This window comes from Mobula hypostoma, chromosome 2 (assembly GCF_963921235.1).
Source record: "Mobula hypostoma chromosome 2, sMobHyp1.1, whole genome shotgun sequence".
In the NCBI taxonomy this organism is placed as follows: domain Eukaryota; kingdom Metazoa; phylum Chordata; class Chondrichthyes; order Myliobatiformes; family Myliobatidae; genus Mobula; species Mobula hypostoma.
Genome location: NC_086098.1, coordinates 120,972,056 through 120,996,177, shown reverse-complemented (window position 1 = coordinate 120,996,177; position 24,122 = coordinate 120,972,056). Strand labels below are relative to the sequence as shown.

Below are 24,122 nucleotides of genomic sequence, written 5' to 3'. Positions count from 1 at the left end.
TAGGACACCAATCAGTAAGTTCCTGTGAATGTTAAACCTTGTTAGATTTACTAAGTATTTTTTTTAAATGTCAATTTGGAATTTTTCTTTAGTATTGTTTACTTTAAGTCAAAGAATTGCATAGATTTTATGCCTCATTGTGAAGCTCTCTCAAAAGCCTTCTGCCTTTTTGCCACAAATGTTCCTGTTCGTACATTCACAGCAATTGTTTCTTCAACTTCTGTCGAAGCTGTTCTCTTGTGTAAAGATGGCTCAGTTTTCACCATTTTTTCCATCCCTGGAAACCCTTGGTCTGTTTGCTCACTCCACCTTAACCCTATTTATTTATTTATTCATTCAATGATAAAGTGCAGAATAGGCTCTTTTGCCCTTCAAGATGCACTACCCAGCAACCCCTGATTTAACCCTAGCCTAGTTAGGACAACCCTAATCGGGACAATATACAATGACCAATTAACCTAACCGGTACTACTTTGGACTGGGAGGATACCAGAGCACCCGGAGAAAATCCACACATTCCACAGGGAAGATAAACTCCTTGTAGAGGCCGTCGGGATTGAACTCAGAACTTTGATGCCCCAAGCTGTAGTAGTGCGTGCTAACCACTACACTACTATGGCACCCCGTATTGGAGCTGAGTTGGGTCGTTTGACCTCCATTACAAGTGGATTTAGAGTTACTGATTTCTAGAGTTTGAACTAGACCTGTTTTCCTTTTGCAATTCACTTTGCTAAGATGCAAACATGTTTATGAAGTTGCACGTATGATGAGATTGATATTTTTCCTGTAGGTAGGTGACCAGAACTACACACAACACTCCAAATCTTGCCTCTCCGTCTTCAACATAACATTCCAACACTTTACTCGATACTCTGATTTGTGAAGGCCACTGTGCTAAAATCTTTCTTTACAACCCTATCTACCTGTGACACTGCTTTCAAGAACTTATGGATCTATATTCCCAGATCTCTCTGTTCACTACCCACATCAGTGCTCTACTGTTTACTAGCCCTACCCTGGTTTGTCCTCCCACAGTGCAACACCTCACTCTTCTCTGAATTAAATCCCATCTGCCATTCTTACAAGCTTTGGCCTTCCTCACTGTCCACGACACCTCCAATCTTGGTGTCATCTGCAAAGTTGCTGATCCAGTTTACCACAACATCCATCTTATTGATATAGATGAGACTCAGCACTGATCTCCGTGGCACTCCAATAGTCATAAGCTTCTAGTCAGAGAAGCAACCACCTATTACATCTCTGGGTTCTGCCGCAAAGCCAATGTTGATTCCAGTTTGCTACCTTACTTTGAATGCCAAGCAACTGAACCACCTTGACCAGTGTCTCATGCATGACTGTAAGAGGCCTTACTAAAGTCTGTGTAGACAACATCCAACGAATTTCCTTCCATTAACTTTCCTGGTAATCACCATTTGTAAATAAAACATAAAACTGGTTAGACACAACCTCCCATGCACAAAGCCAATTTGACTATCCCTAATTTGGCCACGTCTATTCAAGTACTTGTATATTTTGTCCCTTGGAATAAATTCCTATGATTTATCCACTACTGATGTCAGGTTCACTGGCCTATAATTTTTTTGGTTTATTCTTGATCTTTGTTGAACAATGGAACAACAGCAATTTTTTTTCCAGTCCTCTGACACCTTGCCCTTGTTAAAGGACCTTTGCCAGAGTCCCTGCAAAATCCCACAAGGTCCATGGAGTTCAATTGTTGTGCCCTGAGGATTTATCTACCCTAATTTACTTCAAGACAGCAAGCACCTCCTCTTCTGTAATTTCTATATGGTCCATGACCTCACAGCTGCTTTGTATCACTTCTATTGACTCTGTATCCCTCTCCCAAAGTAAATAATGATGCAAAAAATCTCTTTCGGCCCATAGATGATTATGTTGATCTTCCTGGGTGTCAACATCTCTTGAGGATCTATCCTGGGTTCAACATAATGATGCAGTTACAATGAAGGCATAACAGCAGTTATATTTCATTTGGAGTTTGAGGAGATTTGGTCTGTTAGCAAATACACTCAAAAATGTCTACATATATACTATGAAGAGCATTCTAACTGGCTGTATCACTATCTGGTATTGGGAGGGGGCTGGGGGATGGTGAGGAGGTTGGCACGGCACAGGATTGAAATAAGCTACAGAAAGTTGTAAACTCAGCTCCATGACAGGCACTAGCCTCCTCAGCATCCTGGATATCTTCAAGGAGCGATGCCTCAAAAAGGCATCCATCATTAAGGACCTCCATCACCCTGGACATGCCCTCTTCTCTGGGAGGAGGTGCATACTCAGCGATTCAGGAATAGCTTCTGTTCAGGTTTCTGAATGGACATTGAACCTATGAGCACAGCCTCACTACTTTTTTTTCCCCCTCTTTTTGCACTACTTATTTAATTTAACTTCCTAATATATACAATTTATTGTAATTTAGTTATTATTATACATTGGTACTGCTGCTACATAACAACAAATTTCTCGACATATGCCAGTGATATTAAACCTGATTCTGGTTTTGATTCCTCAAGTGGACCAATTTATCCCTTGATATCTTGTTGTTCTTAATGTATTTGTAGACACCCTTGGAATTCTCCTTCACCTTGTCTGACAGAGCTACTTCATGTCTTTTAGCTCTCCTGGTTTCCCCCTTAAGTCTTCTCTTGCATTTTTTATACTCCTCAAGCACCTTATTTGCTCCTTACCACTTTCAGTATACCTGCTATACACCACCTTCTTTTTCTTAACCAGGGCTTCAATTTCCCTCAAAAAGCAATGTTACCCAAACCTGTTAGCCCTGGAAGAGAGCTCAGTATCCCAAAATCTGAAGCACTCCCTCTGTCATCACCTTAGCCACATATTAAACTTATATTATCTTCCTATTTCTGGCCTCACTAGTAGTTGGCATGGGTAGCAATCCTGAGATCACAGCCCTGGAAGTCCTGTACTTAATTTAGTATCTAACTCCTTGAACTCGCTCTGCAGGACCCTGTCACCCTTTCTGCCTATGTCATTGGTACCAACATAGACCACGACCTTTGGCTGCTCACCCTCCTCCTTGAGAAAGCTATTGACAATCTGAGATGTCCCTGCTCCTGGCACCTTGGGAATAAAGCATCAGGGAATCTCATTCTCATCCACAGAACCTCCTGCCTGTTCACTAACCAGTAAATCCCCTATCAGAACTGCTCCCACCTTCCCTTCCGCGTCACAAAGACAGACTCAGTACCAGAGACCTGACTGCTGTGGCTTTCTTCTGTTAGATCATCCTTCGTCGCCCCCCTCCAACATCATTCAAAGTGATGTACTTGTTACTGAGGGAATAGGTACAGCAGTACTCTGCACTGGCTGTTTATCTCCTTTCCCTCTCTTGGTAGTCACCCGGATACCTGAATCCTACACATTATGTGCAGTTGTATGTTTGCTATCAATGAACCCTTTACCTTCCCGAATGATCTGGAATTCATCCAGCTCCAGTTTTTTTTAATGCAGTCTTTAAGAATATGCAGCTGGGTGCACTTCTTGCAGGTGTAGTCATTAGGGCATTGGAGGTCTTCCTGTTTTCTTACGTCCTGAAAAAGGAGCATTCCACTATTCATTGTCATTCCCAATGCTCAAATTGCAATAAAAAGGAAAGAAACCGACCAGAAACTTCATTTAGCTTCTGCCTCTCCTTGTCAAAGCCTCTTTAGCCATAGTCTCAAACTCCCCATTCTAACCCTGCCCCACTCCAATAATGGTTGCTCCCAAAATGGCCACTCCACTTAAACCTAACATTTATTGGTCCTTGCCAAGTACCTTATAACCCAATTCGATCTCAAGTCTGCTGAAAGTCCTGACTAGCCTCACTTGCTATTGAAGCCTTGCCCTCACTCACCCCAGGCAATGGCTTGTGCAATTTCGAGCTTGCTGAAAGACTATTATTAGTGAGTGGCTGAAGAATTGCAGCCCAGGGTCAAAGAAGAAAAATGGAATGAGTGCTTGATTGTTGGTGTAGAGGCAATGGTCAATAAGCCTATTTCTGTGCTGTGTGACTCTAAAATTATCTGTCAAGAATGTTTGTTGAAAAAATTTTTCATGAAATTTTGAAGTATTAGTGGATTTTTATTTCGATTATAGTTGTCCATGTAAAACAAATGTCTAAAATTTGTTTTTTGAAACATTTCCCCTTGGGTTTTGGAGCTTTAATCATTGCTTGTGGATTATCTCCCTCTTGGATGTGACAGTTGTTTTTTTGGACAACTTTTATCTTTGACTACTTCAGCTATTCAATGGAGAAAGACAGCTGGGAGTGAGGACAAGCTGGGGAATTAAGTTACACTTTATGATCTACACATAATTGTTTTGAATAAGGGTTGCAAGCATCATGAATGCATCCTCCTGAAGATTCCCCTCCACTGTGAGTGTGTTTGGGTTAGTGTTTCCAAGACCATTACTTCACAGAATCATGGAAAATTTATAACACAAAGTCGTCTTTTTGGCCCATCATGTTCAGGCTGGTTGAGAAACCTACCCAATCTAATCCAATCTGCAGGGATTTTGTGACTTAATCACTCAGCTTGTGAACTGATTGAGCTGAATGAGTTAGCTTTTCAGCATTCGTTTTCCTTTCAATGTGCATATTTGGTGCAAGTTTTAAAATTGGCATCAGAATAACTTTTATTACTTTTAACTGGTGCAGATGGCAGTCATATATCCCCTCACATTAGGCAGAAAGCTGGATTATTGCACTTCACCAATGTGACCAAAGATGATGCTGGACAATATACCTGTATTGCATCAAACAGTCAAGGGGAAATCAGAGCATCCGTTCGCCTTATTGTTGCAGGTATGATTATTTCATCCACTGGCACCTCCACCACCTTCACCAGTAGGTCAATCCACTGGGACAAGCTTCTCATGCAGCAGAGTAAACCTCATAAATCACCTTGTTAAATGCTCAGTGTTTTTCTGGAATACTTTATTTTTAAATAGCCTTCACTGATGGAAGACAAATGTGTTAGGGGGATAAACAGTAATTTTTTGGACACTGGGTAATTCAGTTTAATCTTTGAAATATATGTATAAAGTACCATAAATTTAAACAACAGTTAGGCAGGATGGCTTACTATTGACTTCAGTTACAGTTTAAAATCAAAGACCTATCTTCCCACTGTTTTTCATGAATCAGGTGTTTGTGTGCTGGATGGGGTGGAAAGCTTTGGAGATGATGAATGTCAGCTGTTGGGGAAGTTAAGCGCAAGGGTAAGAACAGTGTGGTGGGTAGGTGGCAATGGAGCAGGATCAAGTTTCTTTCTATATCCAACCTAAATTATGCCAGGCCTGGAGGAACCTGCTGCTGTTGTTAGAATTTTCCTAAAGGGTTGGGGTTGGAATGAAGCATACCTCTCAATCCACACCCTCCCCAGATCCTATACACCATACATGTGTGTCTTTCCTTAGTCTTACCAAAGTTTAAGATGGAGCCTGAGAACACAACCGTGTACCAGGGATACATTGCAGTGCTAAACTGCCAAGCCACCGGGGAACCACAGCCTAACATCCATTGGAAAGTGAAAGAGAAGATCTTGGACTCCAACAAGGGCTCACAGAGGTAGGAGGCAATATGAGCAAACCTTCTCGCATGGCATCAAAGCCTTCATGTGCTATTGTTAGCTATCGGGAATATTGCCTTAACAGTGAATCCGTTAACCAGCCATAACTAATTCTAATAGTGTTGTTTCTGAATACTTTACACAGGGTACGGAAAATGGATAATGGTTCATTGGTAATCTATGATGTCAATGCAGAGGATACGGGGAAGTACACATGCATTGCTGGCAACAATTGCAACATACAGCACCGAGATGCTTTTCTCTATGTTGTTGGTATGTACTGACAACAAGTGAACAGTTTTTCTTATCACCTTAGCCTTGACTGCTGATTGTCAACTGAAGGTAGTAACCAAAATCCTAAATTTGCTTCATAATCTTTCTTTGCCTATTCCTGCAGAAAAACCAGCTGCTCATGGTGATGAAGACAAGCAGCATACTCCATACAAGATGATTCAGACAATTGGCCTTTCTGTTGGAGCTGCAGTTGCCTACATTATCAATGTACTGGGTCTCATGTTCTACTGCAAAAAGCGACGAAAGGCCAAGCGATTGCACAAAGGGCCAGAAGGGGAGGAACCTGAAATGGAGGTGCTGAATGGTAAGATGCACGTACACTTTGTACCGTTAGGCAATAAGCTGCTGGTGAAAATCAGCAAGAAAATTCTGCCAAAGCTGGAATGTGCTGGAAACACTCACAGGTCAGACAGGCTCTGTTCATTTTTGGACAGGAACCCTGGTCAGAACTGAGAGAAAGAGAACAAGTTAGTTTCATTTGCAGAGATAATGGGGGATGGATTCCTAGGGCAAGAAGAATGGTACCTAGTGATTTAAGGTCTGATTCCAAAAAGTTTATGACAAATTTAAATCTCAATTAAAACAACAGAAATGAAATTACTGGATGATCAATATTGAGGCTTTATGGGTGGAGCTGAGAAGTAAGAAGGAGATGAAACATAGAAGAGCTGCAGCACAATACAGGCCCTTTGGCCCAGGATGCCATGCCAAACATGCGCTTATTTTAGAAATTACCAGGAGTTACCCATAGCCCTCTCTGTTTCTAAGCTCCGTGTACCTATCCAGGAGTCTCTTAAGAGACCCTGTCGTATCCGCCTCCACCACTGTCGCTGGCACCCACCACCACGTAGCCACGCTACGCACTCACCACCCTCTGCGTTTTTGAAAAAAAACAACAATAAATTGCCCCTGACATCTCCTCTGTACCTACTTCCAGGCACCTTAAAACTGTGCCTTCTTGTGTTAGCCATTTCAGCCCTGGGAAAAGACCTCTGACTATCCACACAATCACTGCCTCTCATCATCTTATACATCTCTATCAGGTCACCTCTCATCCTCCGTCACTCCAAGGAGAAAAGGCCAAGTTCACTCAACCTATTCTCATAGGGGATGCTCCCCAATCCAGGCAACATCCTTGTAAATCTTCTCTGCACCCTTTCTATGGTTTCCGTATCCTTCCTGTAGTGAGGCGACCAGAATTGAGCACAGTACTCCATGTGGGATCTGACCAGGGTCCTATATAGCTGTAACATTACCTCTCTCCTCTTAAAATCAATTCCACAGTTGATGAAGGCTGATGGACTGTATGCCTTCTTAACCACACAGTCGACCTGTGCAGCAGCTTTGAGTGTCATATGGACTCAGACCCCAAGATCCCTCTGATCCTTCACACTGCCAAGAGTCTTACCATTAATACTATATTCTGCCATCATATTTGACCTACTAAAATGAACCACCTCACACTTATCTGGGTTGAACTCCATCTGCCACTTCTCAGCCCAGTTTTGCATCCTATCGATGTCCTACTGTAGTAGCTGACAGCCCTCCACACTGTCCACACCACCCCCTTTGTCTCATCAGCAAATTTACTAACCCAAATGATGGTGTTGTTGGGATTGTACTAAAGGCCCCCAAATGACAGGAAGTAAAATAACAAATATACAGGGAGATTATGCAGAGGAGTAAGAATATTGCAGTTGTCATAGTAGGAATTTTAACTTTCCTAAAGTACAAACGTTTGTACACTGGGACTGCCATACTATTAGATGGAGTGGAATTTAAGTGTATTCAGGAAAAGTTTCCTTGGGCAGTATATAAAGAATCCTACTAGAGTGGGTAAAGTGTAACTATTTTTTGGATAGTAGGACAGGACAAGTGACTGAGGTGACAGTGGGGGAGTACTTGGGGATCAATGAGCATAGTTCTATTACTTTTAAAATAGTTATGAAAAAGGACAATTAAGGGAAGGTCCAAAGGTTCAAATTCTAAACTGGGGCAAATTTTGACAGGCACTTGCAAGGTTGATTGGAATAGATTGTGGGACAACAGGTAAGTGGGAGAATTTTAAAGGTAAGATAGTGAGAGCTCAGGGTCTTCATATTAGACCATAAGACATTGGAGCAGAATTGGGCCATTTGGACCATTGATTCTGCTCTGCCGTTCCATCGTGGCTGATTTATTATCCCTCTCAACCCAATTCTCCTGCCTTCTCTCCGTGAGCTTTTGACGTCCTGACTAATCAAGAGCCTATCAACCTCTGCTTTAAATATACCCACGACTTTGCCTCCACAGCCGTGTGTGGCAATGAATTCCACAGATTCACCACCCTCCTGCTAAATAAATTCTTCCTCATCTCAGGAATATCCTTCTATTTGAAGACTGTGCCTTCAGGTCCAAGACTTCCCCACTATAGGAAATATCTTCTCCACATACACTCTACCTAGGCCTTTCAGTATTCAATAGGTTTCAATGAGATTTCTCCCCCCCCCCCACCCAAACAAACATTCTTCTAAACTTTAGTAAGTACAGGTCCAGAGCCATCAGATGCACCACATATGTTAACCCTTTCATTCCCATAATCATTCTTGTGAACCAGATCGAAACCCTCTCCAATGCGAGCACATCTTGTCTTAGATTAAAGGCCCAAAACTGCTCACAATACTCTAAGTGCCGTCTGACTGATACCTTATAAAGCCTCAGCATTACATCCTTTTATATTCTAGTCTATAAGACCATAAGATATGGGAGCAGAAGTAGGCCATTTGGCCCATCGAGTCTGCTCCACCATTGAATAATGGGCTGATCCAATTCTTCCATTCATCCCCACTCCCCTGCCTTCACCCCATACCCTTTGATGCCCTGGCTAATCAAGAACCTATCTATCTCAGCCTTAAATACACCCAATGACTTAGCCTCCACAGCCACTCGTGACAACAAATTCCACAGATTTACCACCCTCTGACTAAAGTAATTTCTCCACATCTCAGTTCAAAATGGATGACCTTCAATCCTGAAGTTGTGCCCTCTTGTCCTAGAATCCTCTTCCATAGGAAATAACTTAGCCATATCTAATCTGTTTAGGCCTTATAATATTTGGAATGTTTCTATGAGATCCCCCCTCCTTCTCCTGAACTTCAGGGAATACAGCCCTAGACCTGCTAGAGGCTCCTCATATGGTAGCCCTTTTATTCCTGGAATCATTCTCGTGAATCTTCTCTGAACCCTCTCCAATGAGCGTATATCCTTTCTAAAATAAGGATCCCAAAACTGCACACAATACTCCAAGTGTGGTCTCACGAGTGCCTTGTAGAACCTCAACATCACATCCCTGCTCTTATATTCTATACCTCTAGAAATGAATGTCAACATTGCATTCGCCTTCTTCACAACTGATTCATTCTGGAGGTTAACCTTTAGGGTATCTTGTACAAGGACTCCCAAGTCCCTTTGCATCTCTGCATTTTGAATTTTCTCCCCATCTAAATAATAGTCTGCCCGTTTATTTCTTCCACCAAAATGTGCTTTCCAACATTGTATTTCATTTGCCACTTCTTTGCCCATTCACCTAAACTACCTACTGTTTCCTCAACACTACCTGCTCCTCCAACTATCTTTGTATCAGTGGCAAATTTAGACACAAATCCATTAATACAGTAGTCAAATCATTGACATACATCGTAAAAAGCAGCAGTCCCAATACCGACCCCTGTGGAACTCCACTGGTAACCGGCAGCCAGCCAGAATAGGATCCCTTTATTCCCACTCTCTGTTTTCTGCCGACCAGCCAATGCTCCACCCACGCTAATAACTTCCCTGTAATTCCGTGGGTTCTTATCTTGCTTAGCAGCCTCATGCGCGGCACCTTGTCAAAGGCCTTCTGAAAATCCAAGTACACCACGTCTACTGCATCTCCTTTGTCTGCCCTGCTTGTAATTTCCTCAAAGAATTACAGTAGGTTTGTCAGGCAGGATTTTCCTTTCAGGAAACCATGCTGGCTTTGGCCTATCTTGTCATGTGCCTCCAGGTATTCTGTAATCTCATCCCTAACAATCGATTCCGACAACTTCCCAACCACTGATGTCAGGTTAACAGGGCTACAGTTTCCTCTCTACTGCCTCTCATCCTTCAGAAATAGTGGAGTAACATTTGCAATTTTCCAGTCATCTGCTACAATACCAGAATCTATCAATTCTTGAAAGATCATCATTAACGCCTCTGCAATCTCTCCAACTACTTCCTTAGAACCTGAGGGTGCATTCCATCAGGTCCTGGAGATTTATCCACTCTCAGACAATTAAGCTTCCTGAGCACCTTCTCAGCGGTAATTTTCACTGCAGAAACTTCACTTCCCTCTCCTCTTGAAATGAATGCCAGCCATGCATTTGACTTCCTTACTACTGACGCAACCTGCAAGTTAACCTTTAAGGAATCCTGCACAAGGACTCCCAAGTCACTTTGCACCCTCATTTTCTCCCCATTTAGAAAATAGTGTATGCCTTTGTCCCTTCTTCCAAAGTGCATGACCATATACTACACTACACTCCATCTACCATTTCTTTGCCAATTCTCCCAATCTGTTCAATTCTTCTGCAGGTTCCCTGCTTCATCAGCACTACCTGCCCCCACCTGTCTTCGGTTCGTCTGCAAAGTTGGCCACAAAGCAAGCAACTCAGTCATCCAAATCATTGACTTTAACGTGAAAAGAAGCGGTCCCAACATCAACCTCTGTGGAACGCCACTAGTTACTGACAGCCAACCAGAAAAGGACCCCTTTATACCCAGTCTTTGAGTCCTGTGAATTAGTGGATCTTCTATCATGCTGTTGTCTTTCCTGTAATACCATGAGCTCATATCTTGTTAAGAGCCTCATGTGCGGCACCTTTGTTAAAGGTCTTCACTTGGTAGGCTGCTCCAGAAGGTTGGATCGCATAGAATCCAGTGAGAGCTGGCTAATTGGATATACATTTGGCTTAATGGTAGAAAGCAGAGGGAAACAATAGAAACTTGTTTCTTGGACAGGAGGCCAGTGGCTAGTGATGTGCTTCAAGCGTTGGTGCTGAATCTATTGGTCTGTCATCTATGTCAGCAATTTGGATAATAATGTGCGGGCCATGGTTAGTAAGTTTGTAGATGACACTGAAATAGCTGGTACAGCAGAAATGAAAAATGTTCACAGTGAATGGCAGGGTCCAGGGAAGATTGTAGAACATTGGAACCTTGCAGTACAAGTGTATGGTTAAGAAAATGGAGTCGTGAATTAGAAGTCATAGGTTGAAGTTGAGATGGAAAGATTTAAGAGGACATTGAGGGGCAACTTTTTTTACACTGATGTGAGCTATCAGAGGAAGCGGTTGGGGCAGGTACAATAGCAGTTTTTAAAAGACAGTTGGTCGGGTATATGGATTGGAAAGGTTAGAAGGTTTTGAGTCAAGTGGTATCTAATAGAACTAACTTGGATGGGACATCTTGGTCAGCATGGACCAGTTGGACCGAAGGGCCTTTTTCTGTGCTTCTGGCTATTAGCGATCAGCTTTTTTTTAAAATAGGTTCATGTGTTTTCGTGAGACATACACCAGTAGTTTAGCTCTTTCAGCTTGCACCATTCGGAGGTCTTCAGTACTGTGACCAAGTTCTGTACACTTATCAGCTCTTCACATAGTAGAAGTGTGTCGATCCCAATGTGAAATTTACCTGTTAAACCTGTATTCACAAGTGAGTTTGAAATTTCCACTGGCACTGTGCATGTAAACATTAAGTTTATTCTAAGAGAGAGTGGCACTTTTTTGGGCTCTCATCAGAGCAAACAGGAAGTTCAATAACTTGAATTACTTTTCAAGTGCTTTACCTTTGCAGATTTTTTATTGAAAAATAAGCTTGAACTGGGATTTGCTGAATATATGTTGGGAAAAATGTTATTTTCAAATTTAAGGTCCTTATTTCGCCAAATAAATATGGAAAAATAAAGAGTCCAACGTAGGAAATGAGTGGTTTGTATTACTGAACAATTTTATTAAGGCTGGCTCTCATCAGGAATATTAAAGTGGGGGGAGAGATGCACAGAGGACAATTCTCAAGGGGAAAACGATTTTAGTTCAGCATACAGGTTATTCCCATTTTAAGAACTTATGGGCACCTCCTGCATCTGAATGAACTTTAATTATATTATTAAATTGACAAGTCATTCCTTCTAGATTCCCCCCACTCTCTCCACTTTTCGGGTTTATTCTTGAGTGCTTTTGATGCCATTCAGTACAATACTTTGGAGGTATAGTTGCCATGTATAGAGATTTTTGTGATGTGATGTATATATGCAAGCATGTGAAAGCTGAATTTGTTCATTACCTGGGAATGGTCAGCTGTGTCGTAGTGCCGTGAAATGGGTTGTTCAGCCCAGCCATTCCATGCTAGCTATCAAGCACCCATTTCCACAAATCCTACATGAACCATTTTATTCTCCACATTTACCCTAAATTCTACTACTTATCTACATGAGATGAGATGACCAATTAACTTACCAGCTGACATGCTTTTGGATTTAGGAGGAGCCTGCCTCCTCCAGAGGAAACCCACACGGTGTCAGGGAGAATGTGTAGACTCCACATGAACAGCATTTAAGGTTGGGATTGAACTAGTTCTCTCAAGTGTGAAGCACCAATTTCACCACCTATGCATTATTCATAAAGATTAAAACTTGGTCACATGAGGATTAAACTGGACAATGAGATGTGTGAATGGGAAGTTACTCAATTTGAATAATTAATTTAATTATTGTATATGCATAACAGATTATAATGGTACAAATGATGAAATGTTTTTAATTTATCTTTTTCTTTTGAATGCCAGGTGGCACCGTGCAGCAGAATGGTCAGTTAGCTGCTGAGATTCAGGAGGAAGCATCTATTAACAATATCACTATGACAGTGGTCCCCAACAAACGCCACAGTGTGCATGATAAACTGCACTTCCCTCGTGCAAACCTTCAGACAATCACAACCCTTGGTATGTAACAAGACATGAAATGCATGAGGAAAAAAAATTGCAATATAATCTTCCATCCCTTTCCCACCATTTTTCTGGAAATAGTGATAAATTCCTTACTCAAAACACAAGAACATGAGGAAATTAATATGAACTGTGTTGGTGTCAGCTCCTCTTTTCTATCATTTCTCCATAAGCTTATCTGCCTTGATCTATCAAATATTTATCCACCTCCATTTTAAATACTTTTAATGATCAAGTTTCCATTACCCTAGTGATTCAACTTCTGTGCTTAGTTTTAAGCACAGAAAATTCCAGAGATTCACTACCCACTACACAAAGATTTCCAAGTACCTCTGTTTTAAATGACTGGCCCCTTATCTTGCAGTGTATGTTCCCTTGTTTGAAGCTTTCTGAATCATAATATCCCAACATCTACCCTGTCAAGACACCTTAGGATCTTAAATGTTTGAATAAGGTCACTCATTCTTCTAAACGCCAAGAAATACAGAGCCAAGCTCTTTTAGTTTCCCTTGTGACAGTCACTTCTTCCCTGGAATTAGCCTGGTGATTCTCCATTGTACTGCCTCCATTATTAATGTTTTGTTTTAGTTTCAGGGACCAAAACTGTATACAGTATTCCAGGTGAAGCCTCACGAGCAAAACCTTCCTTTGTTTTTTAAACTCCAGCACTTTGCAATAAGGGCCAAGATGCCATTTGCCTTCTTAACTACTTATTGGAGCATATAGTTCACAAAGGTGGTTATGTTCACCAATAAAGTTGCTAATCAGAGCATGTTTTATTGGTAGGCTAGCTGCTCTTCAGGTTGGTTGCTACCTACAAGTTCTGTGGGGGAGGGAAGGTATAGTGTACATTTTCAAATTCTGTTCAGGGGGTGATATTTTGGATATCTTAATGGATTAGCTTTTTAGAGTTGTTAGTTTGGGGGGGGCCAGTCTACTCTTCAAGGCTAACAACTGATCTATTTTTCTGTGCCAGAGTTGTTATATGTTTCAATGTCAAATGTTATTTGTATTGTGCAAAGTTAAATTGATACAAATTACTTATTAAGTCTTGGAGCTTTATTTGTTTATTTTAAAGCCAGGTAGTTGTGATGAAGAATTTGGAAAAAAAAAGATACTGCACACCCTAAATGGCAGAGTTGATGTGTAAAGGTAGTTTAATGCTGTATTGCAGAATATTACAAGTCAGAAAAGTTGCAGGTTCCATCCTGTTAGCTGCTGTTTTTGCTTCATATGATGTGGATTGAAATCAGATGCAGTTGATTTCAACAGAGAGTGAGCCAGGATCATGTTTCTATCTGTTATTCAATCATAAACATGTGCATGAACATTACGTGAGGCTTAATCTGTCACAGCTGTGATTCCGCTCAGGGCCAGAATATAAAGACAGTGAGGCAATTAATCCTCCGCGCATATGTTGAGCCTGAATGAGTGTGTGAAGGAAAGGAGCATATGAGTGCTGCTTTTAAGGAGATGTCTAACCTACAATTCTTCCTTCAAAATAAACAATCCCTCCTGAGTTATTCGCTGTCCAGGAATCTGTTTCTTCATAATCCATTTTGACAGATCCGCATACACTAATTTCTGTTTATTGAGATACAGTGCGGAATATGCCCTTCCTGTTTATACTACACAGTACATGGTATACTGTGAGAGACCTGACCAGTTTAGCTCCTGCATGTAGAATATGGGATCTTATTTAAATTTAAGCACAAATTCTGCCAAAAAAAGATCCGTGATTCCATTTGCTGTGTGGTACATGTGTTTTAAAATGGGTACCATTCAAACTTTGGTCTTCTGTTTGTAACTGCAGGAAAAGGAGAGTATGGCGAAGTTTTCTTGGCTAAAGCCAAAGGGATCGATAAAGGTGAGCCAGAGACAGTAGTCCTGGTGAAGAGCTTGACCACACGAGATGAACAGCTACAACTAGAGTTTCGGCGGGAGTTTGAGATGTTTGGTAAAATGAATCATAGCAATGTTGTAAGACTGCTGGGCCTCTGTCGTGAAATGGAACCACAGTATATGATCACTGAATATGTCGATCTGGTGAGATATTCCAGAGGAAGCTTTTCTATCATACTTGCTGTTATCTTTGTAACTGAATGAAATTGCCAGAGTGTGCTAGATAGAAGTTGAAACGTTCTATTCTAACACATTCTGTCAACCATCATTATAAATGTCTAATTAGCTTGTACATCAAGAAACAGAAGTGCATTTGTTGCCTTAAATAATAATTCCTTCACAGTTTGCAAGCAGTCTGCAAGTTAAATTATGTATATAAATCAGTGCTTGCTTTTATCTGAACTGGTGATTCATACTTGGCGTCAAGCCAAGCTTACCTCTGGGGGTTCATGAGATCAAGATTCAATGTGGAGACCTAAGCACCCAACTTATACCAACACTTCTCTGCTATTTTGAGGGAATACTGTATTATCCTTTGGTTGAAGCTTGTAAGTTGAGGTAACATCTCCCTCCGGAGGTGAATCTGAAAGGTGAATTTTCAAAGAAGATCAAGGGAACTCAAATAGTGCCATACTCAATGTTCAATGAAAACACTTATCACAAGATCAACTTTAATTGACATTCAGCCATACATGACTGCCCTTGAATACAGCTAAACGAAACAGTGTTACTCACTAATTATTTCATTTCCATTGGTGGAACATTATTTCCTGTACCACAAGAGCACTAATACTTCCAGTTGTGTTGATTGGTTGAATGTCCTGGACTATGAAAGGTTATGAAGTACACTAATACTGTACATTACAGTAGGAATTATAGAAACTTGCATCTATAATTATTAAAGATGTCAAACACTATTCATATGCTCACCCTAATACTGTTTCTTTTTTTAACACATTCAGTCATGGTTAGTTATTAGATCAGATATCACAACCTAAACCATGCATTAACATCACTTCACATTACCACTTGTGTTTCTTGCAGTTTCTATGTTGTAGTCAGGAGTGAGAGATTTGGACCTTATCACCTGAAGTTAACATCATGATCTCTGAGCCAAATTTCCATTTTCAGTAGAGAGTGTCAAAAGCCATGATCAGTTCCCAGGTTACAAGCAGAATACAAGGTCGGCCCTGATTATGGAATGTGTTCTTGTTGGTAAACCACTAACTTTTCAATGTCTTCAGTTGTGTGCATCTTCTGAAGACTCGCAGTCCTTCAAGATCCCAATGCCACATCATTGCATTGAGCAATTCCTGCCATTCTGTCATTCTTTAATAAGCTACCATTGTTTCTGGTTAAACCATGCCTTCATTTTAACACACAAAGAAATCCTTGTTTTTGATGGTGGAAACACTCAGCAAAACAATGTATTTTTTTGTTTGTATCAGTTCAAAGACTCTTTGATCTGAAATATTAACATTCTTCCTCCTTCCACAGATGCAGACTGTTGTGCTAAGTGTTTACAGCATTTTTCATTTTGTTTCAGGTTTCTCGTGTCTGCAGTTCTTTTGTTTTTGTTTTTACCCACATTTTCTAATCTAGCCCCACATTTCTTGGCCCATCATCTTCCTGATGTCATGCTGGGTTCCACCACTCAAGAAGCTAGCTTTCCCTACTTAGCCCCCTGTGCCTTGGGGTGCTCCCCACTCCCTGCATCCTCCTTCAGTTACCCTTTCTTTATCTCCTTACCCTCTCTTCCTTCCTCCCTATCTGTGCAGCTCTCCTCCCCCCCCATCCTTTTGCTGCCCCACTACTCCTTCCTCACTCCCATAGATTTCCTCATCTACTTAAATAGCCTGAGATAAACTAGCTTTTGCCTAGAAGAGCAAAGTGTATTCTTGTGCTTAATCTGGACAATGCCAGCATGGACTCATTTGCTAAATGGCTTCCTCTGCCGTGCTATTTCTTTGATTGAAAGATATGGAGTATATTTATGATGGTGGATCTGGTTGCATAGTGGACTGCTACATTCAGCATCACAATAGCTTGGTATACTGATTACTTTGCCCAAAACTACAAGAAACTGCAGAGAGTTGTATTTACAGCTTAGTACACCACAAATATCAGCCTCCCCTCAATGGTCTCTGTCTGCATTTCAAGCTGCCTTGGTAAAGCAGTCAATATAATCAAAGGTTCCACCCAGTCCAAACATTCTCTCTTCTCTGCCATCCCATTGGACAGATCATGCGAAAGGCTGAAAGCTCATACTACCAGGCGTAAGGACAGTTTCTACCCTCCTGTTTATTGAATGGTTTCCCACTACAATAAGATGGACACTTGACCTCACAATCTACCTCACTATGGCCTTGCACTTTGTCTCCTTGCAGTACACTTTCAATGAAACAATTTATTCTGCATTCTGTTATTATTTCCTTTGCACTACCTCCATGCAATATAAAGAAGTAACCTGCATAGAGTTTTTTCATTATAGTCAGTACATGTGACATAGGATCGGAAGATGTTGAATAGTTTGGGTTGAGTTAAAAAACTGCAATGGTAAAAGGACCCTGATGTCAGTTATGTACAGGCCTCCCGACAGTAGCTGGGATGTGGATCACAGATTACAACAGGAGCCAGGAAAGGCGTGTCAAAAAGGCAATGTTCTGATTGTCATGGGAGATTTCAACTTGCAGGCCGATTGGGAATGGATCTCAAGAGAGTGAGTTTGTTGAATGCATACAATATGGCTTTTTGGAGCAGTTTATCATTGAGCCAATGAAGGGATCAGCTATACTGAATTGGGTGTTGTGTAAAGAACTGGAGGTGATTGGGGAGTTTAAGGTAAAAGAACTATTAGGAGGCAGTGATCACAATATGATTGAATTCAACTTGAAATTTGATAGTGAGAAAGTAAAGTCTGGCAAAGCGGTATTCAGTGGAGTAAAGGAAATTATAGTGGTATGAGAGAGGAGTTGGCCAAAGTAAATTAAAAGGAGATTCTGGCAGGGATAACAGTAGAGCAGCAATGGTGTGAGTTCCTTGGAAAAATTAGGAAGGTGCAGGATAGATGTATTCCAAAACCAAAGAAATACTCACATGGCAAAATAGTACAACCGTGTCCGACAAGGGAAGTTAAAGCTAATGTAAAAGTAAAAGAGAGGACATGCAAGAGAGCAAAAATTAGTGGGAAGACAGAGGATTGGGAAGCTTTTAAAATCTTACACAGAGCAACTAAAAGAATCTTTAGAGAAAAGATGAAATATGAAAGCAAGCTAGCAAACAATATCAAAGGTTTTTTGTAAGTTTTTTTTCAGGTATGAAGCAAAAGAGTGATGAGAGTGAATATAGGACTGCTAGGGAATGAGGCGGGAGAAATAATAAGGGGGGCCAAGGAGATGCAGATGAACTAAATGAATATTTTACATCAGTTTTCACTGTAGAAGACACCAGCAGTGTGCCAGATGTTGAAGGGTGTGAGCAAAGAGAAGTGAGTACAGTTACTGTTACAATGGAGCAGGTGCTCAAAAAGCTGAAAGACCTAAGGGTACATAAGTCACCAGGACCAGATGGACTGCACCTCAGGGTTCTGAAACAGGTAGCAGTAGAGATGTGGAGGCCTTAGTAATAGTCTTTCAATAATCATTGGACTCTGGCATGGTGCCAGAGGACTGGAAAATTGCAAATGTCACTCCACTCTTTAAGAAAGGAGGAAGGCAGCAGAAAGGAAATCGTAGACCAGTTAGCCTGACCTTGGTGGTTGGGAAGAAGTTGGAGTTAATTGTTAGGGATGAGGCTATGGAATACTTGGTGACACAGGGCAAGATTGGATAAAATCAGCAATGTTTCCTTAAGGGAAAATATTGCCTGACAAATCTGTTGGAATTTTTTGAGGAGATTACACGTAGGATAGATAAAGGGGATGCAGAGAATGTATATCTGGACTTTCAGAAGGCCTTTGACAAGGTGACACACATGAGGCTACTTACCAAGTTAAGAGCCCATGATGTAACAGGAAAGCTACTAACACGGTTGGAGCATTGGCTAATTGGTTTGGGGCAGCGAGTGGGAATAAAAAGATCCTTTTATAGTTGGCTGCCAGTGACTAGTGGAGTTCCGCAGGGGTAAGTGTTGGGACCACTTCATGCTATATATCAATAATTTAGATGATGGCTTTGTTGCCAAGTTCGCAGATGATATGAAGATTCTTGGAGGGACAGGTAATGTTGAGGAAATGAGTGGGCTGCAGAAGGATTTAGCTGGATTAGGAGAATGGGTAAGAGAGTGGCAAATGAAATACAATGTTGGAAAATGCATGGTCATGCACTTTGGTAGAAGAAATAAATGTGCGGTCTACTTTCTAAATGGGGAGAAAATCCAAAAACCTGAGATGCAAAGGGACTTGGGAGTCTTTGTGCAGAACACCCTGAAGGTTAACTTGCAGGCAGAGTCGGTGGTGAAGAAGGCAAATGCCATGTTAGCATTCATTTCAAGAGGTCTAGAATACAAGAGCTAGGATGTGATGCTGAGGCTTTATAAGGCACTGGTGAGACCCACCTTGAGTATTGTGAACAGTTTTGGGTTCCTCTAAGAAAAGATGTGCTTGGATTAGAAAGGGTTCAGGGGAGGTTCACAAGGATGATTCTGGGAATGAAATGGTTATCACACAAGGAATGATAGCTCTGGGTCTGTACTCGCTGAAATTCAGAAGGATGGGTGGGAGGGGGAATCTCATTGAAACCTTTTGAATGTTGAAAGGCCGAGACTGAGTAGATGCAGAAAGGATTTTCCCATGGTGGGGGAGTCTAGGACAAGAGTGCGTAGCCTCAGGATAGAGGGCGTCCATTTAAAATAGAGATGTGGAGAAATTTTTTTAGCTAGAGGGTGGTGAATTTGTTGAATTTATTACCACAGGCAGCTGGATGTATTTAAGGCAGAGCTTGATAGGTTCTTGATTGGACATGACATCAAAGGTTATGGGAAGAAGGCCGGGGAGTGGGGCTGAGGAGGGGAAAAAGGATCAGCCATGATTGAATGATGGAACAGACTCAATAGGTTTCAATAGGTACACTTAATGTCAGAGAAATGTATACAATATACATCCTGAAATTATGCTTCTTCACAAACATCCACAAAAACAGAGGAGTGCCCCAAAGAGTGAATGACAGTTAAACGTTAGAACCCCAAGGCCCCCCCAACTCCCCTCTTCCATGCATAAGCAGCAGCAAAGCAATGACCCTCCTCCCTCCCCCACCAGCAAACAACGATTGGCATCCCCCCACCGAACACTCAAGCGTGCAGCAAAGCACCAATAAAGACACAGACTTGCAGTACCCCAAAGACGACTCATTCACCAGATATTCAACATACCTGTCTGTGTGTCTCTCTCTCTCTCTCTCTCTCTCTCCCTCCCCTCTCCCTCCCCTCTCCCTCCCCTCTCCCTCCCCTCTCCCTCCCCTCTCCCTCCCCTCTCCCTCCCCTCTCCCTCCCCTCTCCCTCCCCTCTCCCTCCCCTCTCCCTCCCCTCTCTTTTCTCTCTCCCCCCCACCCCCCCGCCTCTGCCTCCCGTCACTACTTCCGGGCATGGGCCAAATGGCTGAATTCTGTGCGTATGTCTTATGGGGCAATAATAAACTAATTTATCAGTTTCACCCTGGTTTGGTTTGACTTGGCTCTGCTCAGCCCATCCAGCTTCCAACACAGTCATTGCTCACCACTCTAATTTTGCCACTTCTCTTCCAGGGAGACCTCAAACAGTTCCTCCGTATTGTGAAGGGCAGTGAAGAGAAGATCAAGTCGCAGCCATTAAATTTGAAACAAAAGGTACTAGATCAATAATTTATATTTGTAAGTATTAAAATCATTTGAAGTATTATTAAGAATTCAGCCATTGGAAGAATGCTAAATTTCCACATGGGCAAGTATCTTCTCAGTGGTATTCCAAAACTTGGAGCAAAACTGTATGTTTGTCTATTTAAACTTCTGTGTAAGCTTGCTCTGCCATTCAGTAAGTTCACAATCATTGATATTGGCTTGACTTCACCCTATTGCCTGTTATCCCACAATCATCAATCTCCCCTATATCTCAAAATTCTAACTGTGATTTAAATGTGTTCGGTGATACAGATTTTATAGCATTTTGGGGTAGACAGTTCCAAGGATTAATGATTGAATGAAAGAAGTTGTTCCTCCTTATCTCTGACTTAAATGGGCATCTCCTGATCCTGAAACTGTGCCCCTATTTTGATCGTCTCCGAGTCATCTTCTCACCATCTATCTTGTTGAGCTCCTCTCAGAACTTGTCTCAATGAGAGAATGTCTCAGTATTTTCATTAAGTCTGATGCACAAAAAGGAATTTATTTTCTCAGGGCTGTGAATCACTGCAGTACTGTACCCCAGAGAGCTGTGGAGGCAGTGGTATTAGATATATCCAAGGTGGAGATTAATGGGCAGAATGTGGGAAAGCTGTGATCTTACTGAATGACAGCACACTGGAGGAGCTGTTTGGTCTAATACTGCTCCTGTTGTGTCTTGTGTTCTCCCTGTTCCATGACACTTTGATCAAGATTTTAACCACCTTGTTTTCGAACACGACATTCACTCTTGGATTGAAGCCTCTTCATGTTTAAAAATGTAAATGCTTTTATTTGACCGTAGTTACAGAGATCTGCTTTGGCATGCCTTCCATTTGATGTGGAGTAACGGGGTCTTGGTCAATCCCTTTGACTCCAGGACTACTGAGGCCAGCTAAAATCAACTAAACTAGGATTACCCAGAAGTCCGGCCTATGATCTATTTTCACACCGCTTCTTAAAATTCTTTTCCAGGTAGATATTTGCACACAGGTAGCACAGGGGATGGAATACCTGTCAAACCATCGCTTTGTACACAAGGATTTGGCTGCTCGAAACTGCCTGATCAGTGCGCAGCGACAGGTTAAAGTGGCAGCACTTGGCCTGAGTAAGGACGTGTACAACAGGTATGTGAAATGATTCCTGCAATTGATGGGGCTCAGTCTCCTTTTGGGAATTGTATTGGATTGGGTTTCCACAGAACTTTCATTATTAGATATCCATAACCAGAGCTTTTCAGAAGGGTATCCTCCAACATGGATATTATCATGAAGTGCTGTGATTATTCCACAACCTGCTATGATCATTTTATTAAAAAAAAGTAATTATACTGGCCACCTACAAAGATATAAACTGATTCCTGCTTTTCCCAAACTTAATCAAAGGTAACTGTTCTAAATCTGGGTTTCAGAACCAGAATTAGGTTTATTGTCACTGACATATGTGAAATTTGTTGTGAAGTCGTTATGAATTGTTCTCAGGAAGTGGATAGGACTGGCATTTATTTTCCATTCCTAGTTTCTTTTAAGAAGATTGGGCATTTCATTCTCCGTTAATTTGAGATAATACAATTCTAAGAAAGTAGGAATGTTCAAGAATGACAATGTACAGCATCTGTGCCCAAATCGTGATGGGAATCATCAGGTGATGATTTTCAGAAAATCTGTGTGGTCAGCATCTGGGTGGTGAATGAGCTGGACTCCACACTATGAGAAGAGTTCAGGTTTCCTGTCATTTGTTCAGGATTCTTGACTCAACATTATCTTTCTAGAGTCAGTGAATGTTTGTTCGCCTTGACCCAATGAGGTGCACAGTGAATATTCAAATAGATTTTTTTATTGTACGTTGTTGGTTGAGGAAATTTTTAGCCAGGACATCTGTTTCTCCAAGTTATGTTGTGGAATATTTTGTACATTTAAATGTTCAATTAAATCCTCCAACAAAACACAAATTCTGTTGTTGAGCACTGTTTCGGTAATCTGCTCCTCGTGGAATGGGACTTGAACTTGCCCACTGACTGACAAGAAAGCTACCAAGGATGACAGATGCACTTCTTAACCAGACACCCACAAGGAAAAATGTCTATTAATAGGTTGCTGTTGCACCTTAGTGTGCATGAGCCAATTCACATTTTTCATCTTACTGGAAATGAAACTGTTACAGAACTCTTGCCAGATTTACAAACCTCACTCTCTGGTCCACAGTGACAAATAGAATACAGTGCAAAAGTCTTCGGCGCTCGAGCTACATATATGTGCCTGAGATATTTGCACAGTATTGTATATAAAGCATATTCATCAGCTTTCTCAGCTCCACCACATGAGGATTGTTGTTAAACGCAAGGTTACAGCCTGCTCTTCTAAGATTCTCTATGAATTCCATAAACAAGCCATGAATATCATGAACTTTCCTGGTAGTATATCATAATGTAGGGCTTTTAAACGGGTGCAGAAGATTCTGTACCATTTGTCAAAGGAGTGGAGTCATTTATCCTGGCTATTACTGAAATAAAACTGGGGTGTGGTGGAATTTTTCAGTTGCCGGACAGCATCTTTTGAGAAAATTGGAGATAAGGACTGAACTCTCGTGGCCTGGAAAGTTAATTCTGTTTTCTCTTCCACAAGTACTACTACCTGACTGATTCCTGTAATTTGTGTTTTACGTTTTAGATTGTGTTTGGTTCACTCCCTCTTCCCTTCTACAAATAGTCATAGTCATACTTTATTGATCCCGGGGGAAATTGCTTTTTCGTTACAGTTGCACCGTAAATAGTAATAGAACCATAAGTAGTTAAATAGTAATATGTAAATTATGCCAGTAAATTATGAAATAAGTCCAGGACCAGCCTATTGGCTCAGGGTGTCTGACCCTCCAAGGGAGGAGTTGTAAAGTTTGATGGCCACAGGCAGGAATGACTTCCTATGTGCTGCACCTCGGTGGAATGAGTCTCTGGCTGAATGTACTCCTGTGCCCAACCAGTACATTATGTAGTGGATGGGAGACATTGACCAAGATGGCATGCAACTTAGACAGCATCCTCTTTTCAGACACCACCGTGAGAGAGTCCAGTTCCATCCCCACAACGTTACTGGCCTTACGAATGAGTTTGTTGATTCTGTTGGTGTCTGCTACCCTCAGCCTGCTGCCCCAGCACTGGCCAGCAAACTGGCCACCACAGACTCGTAGAACATCCTCAGCATCGTCTGGCAGATGGTAAAGGACCTCAGTCTCCTCAGGAAACAGAGACGGCTCTGACCCTTCTTGTAGACAGCCTCAGTGTTCTTTGACCAGTCCAGTTTATTGTCAATTCGTATCCCCAGGTATTTGTAATCCTCCACCATGTCCACACTGACCCCCTGGATGGAAACAGGGGTCACCGGTACCTTAGCTCTCCTCAGGTCTACCACCAGCTCCTTAGTCTTTTTCACATTAAGCTGCAGATAATTCTGCTCACACCATG

At 41.6% G+C, this 24,122-nt stretch overlaps 1 protein-coding gene across 1 annotated transcript in view; it reads left to right on the top strand.

Annotated features, from left to right (window-relative positions):
* LOC134342431 (inactive tyrosine-protein kinase 7-like) overlaps positions 1-24,122 on the top strand; it is a 226,225-nt gene that overhangs the window by 189,190 nt on the left and 12,913 nt on the right. The window contains exons 11-18 of the mRNA XM_063040552.1: positions 4,703-4,849; positions 5,464-5,614; positions 5,761-5,888; positions 6,013-6,213; positions 12,753-12,908; positions 14,725-14,957; positions 20,552-20,632; positions 21,638-21,789. Coding sequence (XP_062896622.1) covers positions 4,703-4,849; positions 5,464-5,614; positions 5,761-5,888; positions 6,013-6,213; positions 12,753-12,908; positions 14,725-14,957; positions 20,552-20,632; positions 21,638-21,789 — 1,249 coding nt within the window. The remainder of the gene's footprint in view (positions 1-4,702; positions 4,850-5,463; positions 5,615-5,760; positions 5,889-6,012; positions 6,214-12,752; positions 12,909-14,724; positions 14,958-20,551; positions 20,633-21,637; positions 21,790-24,122) is intronic.